The sequence below is a fragment of the Acanthochromis polyacanthus genome, chromosome 20 (genome assembly GCF_021347895.1).
Source record: "Acanthochromis polyacanthus isolate Apoly-LR-REF ecotype Palm Island chromosome 20, KAUST_Apoly_ChrSc, whole genome shotgun sequence".
NCBI lineage: Eukaryota > Metazoa > Chordata > Actinopteri > Pomacentridae > Acanthochromis > Acanthochromis polyacanthus.
In genome coordinates this window covers 26,386,905-26,401,166 of record NC_067132.1, presented here as the reverse complement: position 1 = coordinate 26,401,166, position 14,262 = coordinate 26,386,905, and the positions used below count along the sequence as shown (strand labels likewise).

The window sequence follows — 14,262 nt, the reverse complement described above, 5'->3', positions numbered from 1 at the left end:
GCAGCCGGTTTTGTTTAGCAGCAAAGTCTCTAGGGTTTTCACTGATACTAAACAGAACTTTCACACACTTACTGTGAGTTTTCTTTAAAAATACCATGATTTCTTTTGCATATATCTACATTTTGCAATGATTATCTTACAAATATGGCAATATTTTTTTAACATTTAGCATCAAAGGTGATCAATAAGTCGCATAAACAAAGAAAGCAGATGTTGGAAAATGGGGAAAAAAAGAATACATTAATAAGTCACATCTGTAACAGCACAATTCAAAATTTCAAGCTCTAATAAAAATGTAAAATAAACTTTCAAATAAATACAGCTAGTTAGAACATTTAGTTACTGTTAAAAATAAAGTGCTCTTGCAACAAAAGCTAAAAATAAAAGCACAAAAGTGACTTGCACTGCAAAAATGTCCTCTAAAAATTAATTTACGTCACATTTTAAGGCGTGTTCTGCCCCCTGCTGGTGCTTAAAGCTTATTACTGCCACAAAACAAACAAATGATCACACGACACTGTAAGTTTTTGATTTTCTTTCTTTTTTGTGGAAATATGTTACAGTTATATTACAGGTATTTAAATGCCCAGAGGGAGAACAAAAAAAAAACAAAAAAAAAACCAACAAAACAGTTTGGAGACACCAGAAACTAACACTAAGAAGAAGACAGCAACTGAACCGAGACAGAAACAGTCCAGACCGGATCGACAGACTCGACGGGCAGAAAACGGGCGGAAAAAAAAAACGCGGCCCAACATGTAACCTGTGTTAGGAGACGTCCAATAAATACTGCAAATGTTTGTTAACGCAAAATTATTAAAAACAAAAACACAAAAGACGAGGAAAACAGGTGTGCTCTCCTTTGAGTCCTTTGTAGTATTTAGCAGCATGTGTGTAGCTTCCAGAAACCAAAAAAAAAAAAACACGTGAAAAACAGCGCAGGGCCTGCAGTCAACCAGAGCTTTCAACACGAGTAAGAACCCATCCGCGGGGAAAGAAAAAAAGTGCTTTAATACGAGAACACGCAAACGATGAACAGAGATACCTGGACGTGACGAACAGCAAACCAGAGGAGGAAGGTTAGTCTTTTCTTCTTTTAACGATTTGATATTTGGTGGTTTTAAAAGTGGCTCACAGAGTAAAAACATTCATCATCAAAACTCGGCTGGTGGTGTTAAATTCACATCCTGGTATCAGATATTTTAACTGATTTGCTTTTTAACAGTTGATATAATTTATTTCCTGGAGTTTACAAAAAAAAAATGCAATGTCCGTCTTTCTACCGGTGTGAAAATATTCTGGTTGAATGCAGAGTCGACCCCTCGCGCCGGCTTCCATTGGTTTTTAATGTAACTTATAAAATATATCATAAAACGTCTTCTTAAATGGAAACTGATAAGTCCATGTACAAAAAGTTCTTTCTTTTATATAAATTACACCAGTCTCTGATGATGATGATGTCTCCGTTCCTGCTAATAATCTCCAAACCGGATCCTTGCCCTCATACAGTCAAGCCCGAAATTATTCATACCCCTAACACATTTTGACAGTTACTTTTAAATGGAAATAAAAGCTGAGAACATTTTTTTTCCCCCCACAATGCCTCTTGTACGTCGTCTTATTTTTTGGGAAACGTGTCATTTCCAATCAAAAACAAACTTGCTGGTTGAATAAAAGTAACTTCAAGTCAAAATTTGCTAGAGGTATGAATAATTTCAGGCTTGACTGCACTCACACACACTCACACACACTCCCGACTTCAGCTACACATCATGCTCTACACCCAAAAAATTCTCTCCCCGCTGAAATGAAATCTCTGCACATACAGTAACGCTACATCTCCTCCTTCCTCTTCTTCTGTATGCAAGACCAAAAGCACTGGTGCAGTTTCGGGCGTTGGACGGAGGGAGACTCCTCGGCTTCGGCTGGCGACCCTCGCTGCCGCCCGTCACTGTAGCTGCCTTGTTCTGGCTCGACCCGGCGGTCAGGGGCGGGGAATGTGCGTGACGACCGGCCGGAGATGGCGGCGCCTCAGCAGTCGAACCGCATCTCCAGCGAGTCGTCGAAGCCCCGGTTGTCGTGCCCCGCCCCCGACAGGAAGGTGGCCGTGACCGGAGTCCCCGTCGCCGTGGTGACGTTGAGGAGGGCATTGCCGGGGGAGCTGGTCGCCGGGCTGCGGAGCGCCGCCGCGGTGATACTGGTGAGGTTGATGCCCAGCGTGAGCCGCGTCTGCTCCAGGGCCTTCTCCGGCACGGCGAACGCCTCCAGCTTCTTCTCCCCGTTGGCCATGTAGGAGTTCTGGCATCCGCGGCAGATACAGTCCAGACAAGCCTGGAGACAACATCGCCATGGCAACAACACGGTTTAATAAACAGTGACAACAACAGAGCCACAAGTGACGCAGAAAGTAAACAGAACATGTAGCATGTTTCTCTGTAATTCAAGCAAAGTTGAATGTGAAAAGTTTACGGTTTGTTTTCCAGTGATTCTTTCTGAATCAGTGAGTCGCGAAACCGTCCAGGAAACAGAAAGATTTAAACTCTTCACTGCAAATCATCGGCGCTGCTAATCACACCACTCATACCGACAGCAGACGAACTCATAAATAATTCAGACGTTCAGAAACTACTGTGAACCAGAACAAACTGTGCAGTGGTTTGCCTCAGGGTGCCGAGATTTTAATTTTTTACTGTACAGTTTGACCATGAAATAATGAAGAATAATGATGGAAAAAAGGTGCTCATGCAGAGGTTTAATCCCCACAGACATATTTTCAAACTACTTTTGCTAACAGTCCCTTTTTTTGACCATCTAAAAAGTCAACATTTACATAAAATAAACATTTGGAATAAACAATATAGTATTTTTGTTAGTTTGAAACAAATATTTGTCACCAAAACATCCTCTAGCTCAAATAAAAACCCACCAAGCTTTTGTTCTGGATGTTTCGAATAAACAAATACATCTTAACTTGTCATATTAGTAACATGTTCTTGTTTTATTTACTGGTAAAATGCTGATCTATGGAGTCATTTTAAGTTGAAAAAAAGGTGCTGCTGCAGAAATTTAACTTCTTCAGTAGTCAAAACAAAATTCTGCAATAGAAAAATATATGCTTTCATTAGTTTAAGTCAAGTATTTATGACTAAACATCGTCTAGCTCAAGTAAATGCCACCAATCTGTTTATCTGGAAGGTTACACAGAGCTAATACATCTATATCTGTATTCTGACCTCAGCCACTTAGACGGAGATAAAGCCAAACATTAGCATCAGCAGCACCGAGCAGCCTGTCAGGCTTGTCTTTCTCACCTTACGGTTGGAGTAACAGGGGCAGCGCTGCCCCCTACAGGTCAACACCGACGGGTTCTGAGTCGCCCGGCCACACTTGCAGCCCTTCTTCTCCACAGGCTTCTTGTACAGCGGTTTCGAGGGGCTGGGTGGGTGAGTCAGGGGGTGAGCGTGGGGGTGTGGGGGGACTCGGTCTCGTGGTTGAGCCCGGGGTTTGGGGGCCCCCTGCCTGGCCTTGGTGTAGGCCTTCTTGGCGGCCCCATGGTGCTCCACAGTCTTTTTAAGCGCCTTGTTGGAGACCAGCATAGTCTTGCCCACTTTGGGGGGGCCGCCGTTGGGCACCGGGGCCAGGTGGGGGTGAGGCGTGGCCGCGGGGAACTTGGGCTCCTGCCTGGTGGTGACACCGGGGTTGGGGTGGTGGGGGGAGCTGTTGGCACCGATGGGGGGCCCCCGGAGGAGGCTGGAAATGGGGAGGGGCTGCACCTTCTCGCTGTCGCTCTCTGAGCGGGAGCGTTTGCGGTGGCAGCGGAGGGGGACACGGGGGACGACGGTGGAGGGCTGAGGGGGAGGCTGCATGGAGGGCTGCGGGTGAGGCTGCAGGGGGCGAGGGCTGTTCTCTGGGGGGAGGGAGGGAATGAGGCGGGAGGAGTCGGGTCCAGAGGGGCAGTGGGGCCCGTTGAGGCTGGACTGAGGTACGGAGGGGAGGCGGTCTGGGTGGGTGGTGGGTTCAGGCGGAGGGTCGGGGTCCGTGTCCGTCTCCAGAGTCCTGAGCACCTCCTCCACGCTCAGCAGCAGAGGTCCCCCACCGTGTTTCAGCTCCTCCCCGAAAGTGCTGATGTCACAAAGCCCCGCCTCCCCGGTGCCCGTGACGCTCACGCACACCGGGATCTCCTCCGAGAAGCTCTCCTGCTTGGCGCCGCCACCGCCTGTTTCTACGGTGACGGGCTGCAGCGTGTCCGCGCCGACCAGGCCATTGCAGCCGTGCAGTCCGTTGATGCTCACAAGACTCGGCTCCTCGCCCTTCAGCTCCTTAGTGGGCGAAGCTTCGTCGGGCTGCGCCGCCTCCGACGTGGACGCTGTCTGTGTCAAAGAGTCCGAAAAGTCTTCTGTCTCCGGCTCGCTCTCAGCCAGCGTCAGGCCCTCGTTGAGGATCGCCTGGAGGTCCGGCGAGTCGCTGGCGGCGCTGGCTATGTGCGGGGCGAGCGGCGACTGGGTGATGTAGAGGCAGAGCTTCCTGTAGCAGTGGACGAGCAGAGAGAGCTGCCGGTTCTCCTCGAAGCAGGAGTAGTCCTTACACCAGCTGCAGGACGGCTTCAGCTGCATCCTCTGACCCTTACAGCCTCGACAGACGTAATGCTGACATGACGAGTTGGTGGGAGCGATGGGGTCCTGCAGCAGGTTACCTGAACACGAGACACGAGGAGCATTAGATAAATCATCACATGAATAGAACAGCTGATGATTAATGAACAGACTTTCACACGATCCGGAAAAAGCAATAAATAGATTGTCGGTCTAAAAATCGGAAAAAAAGCAGACAAATTCTGCGAATCTTGGGCTCCGTATTTGTGCAAAGAACACAAAACTTTTATTTTTAAAAAAATCTTGTGCAAATTTTTGAATGAGCCATTTATAAATAAATGATTTTGGTAAAAATTCATGGTTTTAAGCTTAGTTTTGGTTCATTTTCCCCAATCAAACCTCAAGTCACAGGTGAACAAAAGCAGCAAAATCTTCTGAAAACCCAAACATTCAGTGATTTTCACAATTTTGCTCGAAAAATGCTGAAAAATTTTAAACATTGAAAAATATATATATTTTTTAAAATGTTTGTCTTGTGTCCAAAAATCTCTTAATACTGATTTTATAACATTTGAGGAGCTGAAATTGGCCGATATTTGTCAAGACGATTAAAATGAATTGCAGTAAAACCCTCACACGACTCAAATGTTAAAATACATCGCTGGGTTTTAGTCACAGACTTCCGGTTCCTCTTTTGCTACGTTTTCGTGTATTTGTGAACCTGGCAACCCACCACACTGAATGACAGCTGCTCTTTGAGAGGAGCTTCCTTAGCAACGCTGGCCGCTAGAGAGTGCAGCTGCAGACGGGGAAAAAATAAAAAAGAAAAGGAAGAAGGTCCATTCATAACAAACAAGCAGCTTCACACACTCAGCTCTGCCTGTTTGGTGAATCCCATGTAACTGCATTAAAGTCTATATTTAACACAACGTATGGACTGCCCTCGCATTGATCAATTATTAATGCCGTGGAGGAGATGGGTTATCTTTAAGCGAGCCACTCTTCAGTCCTTTTTGAAATCACAGCAACACAAATACCACCTTTATCTCTCACCCAAATATGGCAAAAATACACCAATAAATAATCCATACAGACATCCATTTACTGAGGATTTGCAAAAGGTCAACTACAGTTTCATCATTTGTACCGAATAAAAACACAGCAACAGGAGGGAAAAGTGCTGCATTTTATATGAGCGATGAAAACCCCGCATTAAATATGCATCCGAAATAAATCAAAAGGTGAAGTTTATCCGCAACCTAACCTCTTGATTGATTTAAACTCCTTTCAACCATCTGCAGTAAACGCTGTAAACAACCGTGTTCCCTGAAGTGTTCCCTTCAAACTCAGTTGTAAATTTTACTTTATGTATTTTAAAATGAGATAAAGATAAGGTCTGTGGATGGAGTGTTATTCAACAAGACAAACAGAGAAACGCCCCATTGCTGCCAAACAGCACACAGAGGGGGGTGTGTCATGATGGGTGTAGCTGGGACTTATGGTGCCTTCACTGCGCACGGGAAATCACGCCTTCAAAGCTAATAAATGCAGCTTATCTCAATTTAGTTCCCAAGGCTTACAGATGCTGTAACACCACAATGTAAAGAAGCATAAATAAGACGTCTTAACAGAGTCACATGTGGAAAACTAATTCATGAACATCTTCCGTCTCATTTGTGCAACTATTGCATTATTTATTCTCTCTTTACAGTCAGTTATTATCTGTTAAATTATATAAATTGTGTGCATTCATTGGGAATTTCATAAATTAACTGTTTTTTTGTGCTTAATTTTGTGAAGCATAAATAAGGTTTCTTATTACTAGTGCAATTTTATTTATATAACAAAACTGGCATGGCAGAATCACTAATATTTTATAATATATAGCACATTTAAAACAGAAGATGAGCAAGTGTGCCAAAAATATAGTAATAAGACTGTTAATATTTCACAAAATATTAATATCTACAGTAGTCAGGTACTATAAAGATTTACCTGAGAAATTTAAATATTAAGCTTGAAACTCACAAAAGTGAATATAAATTTACCTGTAACAATTAAATATTAAGGTTAAGAACCACAACATGATACAAAATTTACCAGACAAATTTAAAAACTGTGGTTAAGACCCACAATATTATAGGAAGGACAAATTTATCGAATATTAAAGATTAACATATTTAACAATATTATGTAGAATACAGATTTTCCCTGAGTAAATGTACTAAATGTTAAGACCCTACAACATAATATAAAATATAGCTTAGCTGTATTTTATAAACTTGTATTTGCTTAAATTATAATATTAAGAAATATTGCACTTAATGATACATTAAATATTAGAAAATATGTAAAATAAGTGCCTTAACTGCATGTTGTTTGTTTACTTTGCACCACTGCTGCTCAACTATGTAGATTTCTTACACTTATCTAGAACATGTGCTACATAGGTATTTATCCGATTTACATAAAAACTTTGCAGTATAGATAACTTCTGAAAAAATACTATTACCTATATTTTTATTTAAGTATATCTTGGTTTATTTTGGATTTTTTTCTACATGTCTGCACCATCTTTACTGCTGTAACACTATAATTTTCCCCATTTTGGCATTAATAAAGGCTTATATTACTATTATTATTGTTATTACTAGGGTGGATGATGCTAATTCCGACCGCCCCTGAACGCAGCATCATTTAAAGGCTCGCTCCCACTGTGAGGACAGCTGACAACATCGCACGTTACCGAGCCCCTCTACCCAAACACACGGTATAAAAACCATGACATTACAATAAAAATAAAATAATGAAAACCACTCACCGCAGACCAGGCAGGACAGGGACTGGCGGAAGAACGGCAGCAGCTTGCAGAGCTCCGCCAGGGCCCGGGGGTCTCGGGGGTCGCACTGCAGCACCGAACGACTCGCGGACACGTAGAGAGAGGTCGCATTCACCGGGTTCATCTCAGCTGCCTGGGCCCGGTGGATCCAGTCCGGTTCCGGTCCGTTTAATTATGTACGAATAACACCAAAAGTCACACGTCTAAAACGCAAAACGCGCCCGCGAACTCCCGCGCTGCGTGGGGTTAAATGACAGTTTCTATCCCGGGAGTCCGGCGGCTCTGACGGGGGCATAGATGGACGCTTCAGATCGGTGAATCCCGCATGCTCACGGAGCGATCGCGGCTACTCATCCCCGGTCACATCCAGTCCATCCTCCGTGCGGCGTCCCGGCTCTGAAGGCGCTTGAGCTTTGATCCGACGCTGCTACCCGCATTCACAGGCACCGAGGGGCGCAGAAACGGGTCTTCATCCGGCTCGGTTCACACCATGCGGGGGTTCCGATGAGACAAAGCATCGCTCTTTCTCCGCTTTTTTAACGGGACTCACAGCTGGCTAACTGGCGGCAGCTCCCGAATTCAAACGGGGGCTTTCGTGACAAAGTGCTCCGGTTTGCAGCAGTTTTCCCGAGATAAATCCATAGTCCGCATGCATGCTCGTCTCCGGTTCTTCACGTCGGTCCGGAGCTGCTCTCACACGATGCATTAATTATCACGCACTGGGGCTCCTGTCCGGGCAGCGGTGCAGCCCCAGCAGGCTCGTTATGGTTGTTATTGTTCGCAGAGATTCATGGCGGCTCGAAAACAAAACAGGCCGCCCCGGCTCTGGAGGCTCCTCTACGGCGAGAACCGCCGACAGCAGCGGCTCGACGAGGGTGGGAATGTGTAAAAGGGGAGCCGCGGTTATTAAAATAAAAACAATTTCGAAGCTCCCACGGTCCTGGCGCGGTGTGGAAAATTCATCCAGCGGAAGCACCGGGCTCTGGTGACAGGGCTAGCCGTCTGAGCTGCACCGGGAAGCCGGCTACAAAAGCAGGCCGCTCCCCCTCTTCACGGGATTAGCGGGAGTGTGTCGCTGTCGGTGCTCGCCTCGGCGGGATCGTGGCGGGAAACGGAGGGTTTAGCGGAAATTATGTCCTCCTGCAGCTTTCGGTAGAGTCCTGGAGAGTCAGCGCAGCCCCGAGGTGGATTATTCCCGTATTTGTGTACGTTGCTATCGTTAGCCGCGGAGTCAAACCTCCCGAAGCTTCTCTACACACAAACAAGGGGGCGCTGTCGGCCAGTTCTCGCGAGCACACACGGGACGCGGTTTACTTTAAAAACAATAGAGTGTAGTGCGTGTAGTGTACATCTATGAAGTGGAAAACTATGTATTCTGTGTCCAACAAACACACTATATTTTTATTTTTTAAATAAAAAAAATTCTACATAACTTTACCAGGAGACATTGCAGATGAACAAGCCGACATTTTAAATAATTTTTAAACTTAAATTATAGTAATAATAATTAAAAAAAATATCAAAAGTACTTGCTAAAAAAACCCAAACAGATTTCAGAATTTGATTGTACTTTGTTTGTACTTTGACAAGTACAAACAAGGTTTCTTGTTATTACAGCTATTGTACCATGTAAAGCCAACATTTTCCAATAAATATAGTCAGACTAATTTAATTATTCTGGCTGAAACCCTCACATATTATTAATAATACAAAGTTATTAGTTCAATATTTGTTTAAGATCTTTTAATATTATAAATAACACAAATTTAACTGTCTGATTCAAATATTGTTACAACCCTAGAATATTATATGTAATATGCATTTACCAGACTAGTTTAGATATTATGATTAAGAGCTTAAAATAATGTACAAAATACAAATTTACATGACAAATATAAATATTCTGGGTAATTTCCTACAATATTAATTGTATAAATTTATCTGAATAATTTAAATGCTACACAATACAACTTTAGCTGTCTAATTTAAATATTATGGTTAAAACACCCCCAAAATTATACACATTAAACACTTAACTGAATAAGTTACATATTACAGTTAAAACCATACAATATTATATTTTGTACTAATTTGCAAAATGAATGTAAACATTAAGGGTAAGATGTGTTTGAATTAATATAAGAAAATATAGGACAAAAAAATACCATATTACAGTTCATGAAAACAACTGGATACATAATCCATTTAATTATGTTACATTTTTAATTAAAACCAGAATATAAAATGTGCACTAAACATTTTACACATCAAGCTGATGTTATGGGGGAAGTGAATAATACTACACCTGTGAGTAAGAACAAGATTTCAGTTCGTAAATCATGACTGAAGTGCATCACGTTGCTGCATCAGATTATTCCAGGTCATCACTGCTGACATATTGACGTGTCAGAGCAGGGAAAGCACAGGTGTTAGTAATAACATGAAATTAACTTCACGCAGCGAGCCATGACAGTAATTTAACCTGTTGGACTCCCTGAAGCTAAAGCTGCTAAACTGTGTCATAATTACTTACACCTGTTCTTTTCCTGCTGTGATGCCTTTAAGTGAGAGAAAAAAAATCGTGAATTTGAGCTTTTCACAGCTTTGAGACATTAATCAGCCCCTGTAAAATGTAAATTTCGTACATGTAGTCTACATCTTGAGCTGTTTAATTGTACTTTCTGTAAGTTTTGTAACAATAAATTGATTTTATTTTGCTTTATTTTATCCTATAACCTAAAAACTGCATTTCTAGCCTAAAAAACACCAGAATTATCCATTACAGTTGCATGTAAACTCCTCTTCATGTCATTACAAACGCCTCAGATCATCACTTTGGTGCCCACAGTGCTGGCTATTTTGCAAATGTGATGCAGATCACAGATGAAAATGCTGTGAGTAAACAAGGACGTGGAAATGGAAACTCATCACGGCTCTGAAACTATTTCTGTTTATCTGTAAAAATAGCAACAACACCCACGTAAACACGAATGTTCTAAAAGTTGACAACTTGTATGATGCAACCCCACCAGCAGCATCCATCGATACACTCGCCCTTCCCTTATCGACTTTTCCTTCCTCTTTTTCCTTGGTTTGCACCACCGCTGACCATTCGGGACTTTCCAGTTTGTCACCGCTTAAAACATAAAAATACCACATTTAACAATATATGTTGCTTTTGTGTTTAAACAGAGCTGCAACAATTAGTCAGTGCATTAATTAGTGCATTGTTTTATTTTGTTTTTTTTAGAAAAACCACCAAATTTAGAAGTAAATTGAGCATTTTAAATATCTGGATGGCTGGTTATGCAAAAGACGCTTGTAAAAATGTTTAGAACCCCTCTCTAATCATTGATTAAAACTCTGAAAACTAATCAAATTTACATATTTGGATGTTTTTAACATGAAAATAATCCCTTACTACCTTAAAAATGTAAAACTACTCAGTCTTACACAATGGCAAGTTGCCCGGTTGGAGTAATTCAGCCACATGTTTGAACCAGACAGAGTTAGTTCCTTAGATTTGTTAAGAATGAAACCGCAGAAGTCTGTGTTTTTGAGACACACTGGTAGTTTCGAGGGAAACTGGCAATATGTCTTCTAGCATATAAAAAGATTACAATATTGACATGTAAACAAGGGAGTATTGGATGATTAATCAAGAAAAGGAACTTTTGCCGTGAAACAGTCACCGCAGAAGTGACTAAAATCTTGTGAAGCGACAAGATAAGAGGCTTTGTTCAGTTAAAAAAATGCAATAAAACCTGGATTTACATTTCTTTCAGTCAGACTTCACAGTTTAGACATAAATGGGATCTTGATTGTAATTTTTAATTTAGTTATGCGGGTGAGAACAATGAGCAATGATTTCCAACACGACACGACTCACGTTTCTCCTTAAAACATGTGAGCATCGAGGCCTTTTTTGTGAAGCTTTTTGTCCTTTTATAGCGACGTTTCAACTTCAGTAGTCTTCCATTTGGACGCAGGGATTTACAAATTACAGGCAAATAAACACTTGTGATAAATGTGAGAAATCAGTCAGCACAACGTTTTTATGTACAACAACTTTAGCATATTTGAGTTAAAATATGACTATATTAGTAAATGCTTTCAACACAGAAGGCAAAGTGAAAACAGATGTCCACAAAGTAATGTCAATTATTTTAAAAATATGAGTGCATAAATGAGTCACCTAATTCAAAAGGTAGTGTCTACAGATACGGACCCGTACCCGTAGCCTGTGGTCTACGGATACGGCACTTTCCATTTGCCAGACAGATACGGACCCGTACGCGAGTTAAGAAGCTGCTAACCACTGCAAACTGTTGAAAGGTAAGCAAAAGTTAAGGTTAGGGTTAGTGTTAGGGTCAGGTTTAGGGTCCGTACCTGTAGTACCGATGCTACGGGTCCGTACCGCTAGCGTCTACCGGGAGTCACGTGACCAGATCTCACGTATCTGATTGGCAAATGGAAAGTACGGTACCTCTAGCAACTACCAATTCAAAATTAGGCGCAGAAAGTTGGTGCTAGAAATTGATTTGATCAGTATTGTCTGTCTGTCTGTCTGTCTGTCTGTCTGTCTGTCTGGTTGGTGAGTCCAGTTGGTTTGTTGGTTGGTGACATACTTAGTGAAGTAAAGATAAATTATGGGATGGATACTGAAACATTCTTGTCAAAAAAAAAAGCCAAATTAAGTTATCTATATTTAAGGTCGAAAAGCAGTAAAAGTGGAACATTTCTAAAGGGACGAGCCCTTTGTATAGTCTCTGTTGTATATGAAAAAGCTCATTTTTACCTAAAATTTAATATCAGGCTCGTCTTTTAAGCATGATTCCATAAAAGTGTCTTTATGGGTAAATTCTAGTAAAAAAAGAAAAAGGATGATTAAAGTGATTTAACTGATGATTCAAAGTTGAAAAGCAATAAAAGAGGAATATTCCAGGGCGGGATGATGCAGTGGTTGGTCAGTACAGTTGAACTCACATTGACCAACCATCCAACCCACATAATATGACCCTGAAATGCACTAAAGCAAGCGCGTCAAACATACGGTTGCCAAGTTTCAGGATCAAATTAAATGGTGAGTAAGCCGACTTAAAGTAAAATGCTGCTTCAGACACTTTTGCAGCCTGAAGAATATAATAATTCTGTAAAAACCAACACTTAGCGTGGAAATATTTAAAGACATTGAATATTGTGCAATATAACCATAGGCGTCAGTTTAGGGGGGGACGGTGGGGACGTGTCCCCCCCACTTTTTGTCAGGGGTCATTTTGTCTCCAACACATTCAAATTCTTCACATGTAAGCCGTTGTAAACCCAGTTATTTTCAGTAGTATAGAAAATTCCGACGCTCCTGAACGCACCATCCGCACTCGGCTGAGAGTTGCACAGACACGCAGCACACCTTAGTGAGGTTAAAAAAAAACAAAAAACAAAAACGCGCAGATGCTAAATTTGCGCCTGTGCCAAGTGGAAGCTCCAACCAGAGGCGTGCAGGGGCAAAATTTCGGCCCAGGAGAAGTAGTACTATAGAGGCCCACAGACTTCTCTACCAGCATGTACCGATAGCTCAACAGTTTGAGCCTCCGCCTTTGTTGCGGTGGTTGTGAGTTCGACCCCAGCTTGTGGCGTTTTGCCGCCGTTCTTCGACATTTTCTCAAAGTGCTGTGGTCTCCATCCCCCCCACTTTTAAAAACAAACTGACGCCCTTGAATATAACGTCAGTCAGTCAAACCAAAAGAGTTTGGTTTGGTGGAACTTCATTGCTCATGCATTGAAACAACTTCTGTGTGTTTTTATGTGGCGATTGGCGTTGGTTTGTCTGTCTGTCTGTCTGTCTGTCTGTTCGCAACATTACTAAAAAACGGACTAACAAATTTGGATGAAATTTTCAGGGAAGGTCAGAAATGACACAAGGACCAAATAACAAAAAAAACAGATTTGGTCTTTAGATTGTGACACCTGGAGTGGATGTAAAACTGATCTGGCTGCAGTTTTCAACCCAGGAAATGCATTGTGTCTATCTGTTGTGAAGGCTACAAAAACCAAAAAAACACAAGATTTTTACCCACCTTTATGTACTTTAACTCTGAAAATATTCACAGTGTGAAGCTAAAACTTTGCATGGCTTCATTAAATGTACTAAAGTTGTTGTAGATTTTTAAAAAATCAGCTGATTCTGAGAGGGAACCTTTTCAGACTTGGATGAATTTATGGGAAATAACCGATTTTAATCGTGAAAAAGAGAACGCTTTGGAGTTTTTCAGATTCATGAGTCCACATGATGGTAAATCTACTCATTCTGAATCCAGGTAACCTTCCCACGCTTGTATCATGCACACATGCATTCCACACATGTGAGTAATTCCTCTTTTGAGGTTTCTTAGTGTGTCTCATGCCACTGTGACTGTTTTTGAGAGACTATTGTGGTATCAGCGGAAGCTAAAAATACTCGGCTGGTCAGTCTCAGGGTTATTCTTGGCGCGTCTCTGAACAGGAGCATGAGTTTGGGTGATTCCCGTTGTGTTTCTCACACGTGGCGCTGAGAAAAACTCCTGAAATAAAATTATTAATCAGCTGCATTAATCGGGTCATTAACGTATTAATGAGGATATCCGTGTTAGCAGGTTTTAGATTTTTTTTTCCAGCATCGAGAATTTTTTTTTGCACATTGTTAATAAAGTTTGATTATTTACCCACTTTTGTCATAATTACTGAAGCATTTCTGACTTTTTTCTCTTTCTAAAATGATCAGAAATGACAGGAAAATTCTTTCATGTCAGACAAATAAAGCAGCAGAGTCACAGACTGATCATGCTGACCGTC

General features: G+C 41.9%; 2 protein-coding genes across 4 annotated transcripts in view; one reads left to right on the top strand and one right to left on the bottom strand.

Moving 5' to 3' along the window:
• The window catches only part of LOC110967595 (C-C motif chemokine 20-like), a 117,822-nt gene that overhangs the window by 49,478 nt on the left and 54,082 nt on the right, over nucleotides 1-14,262 (top strand). The gene's annotated exons all lie outside the window — the stretch shown is intronic.
• msl2b (MSL complex subunit 2b) lies at nucleotides 521-8,717 on the bottom strand. The gene is made up of 3 exons (XM_022220110.2): nucleotides 7,414-8,717; nucleotides 3,312-4,693; nucleotides 521-2,331 (listed from the first exon to the last, which is right to left on the bottom strand). The coding sequence occupies exons 1-3, from the start codon at nucleotides 7,553-7,555 to the stop codon at nucleotides 2,032-2,034; spliced, it is 1,824 nt and encodes a 607-aa protein (XP_022075802.2). The 5' UTR covers nucleotides 7,556-8,717; the 3' UTR covers nucleotides 521-2,031.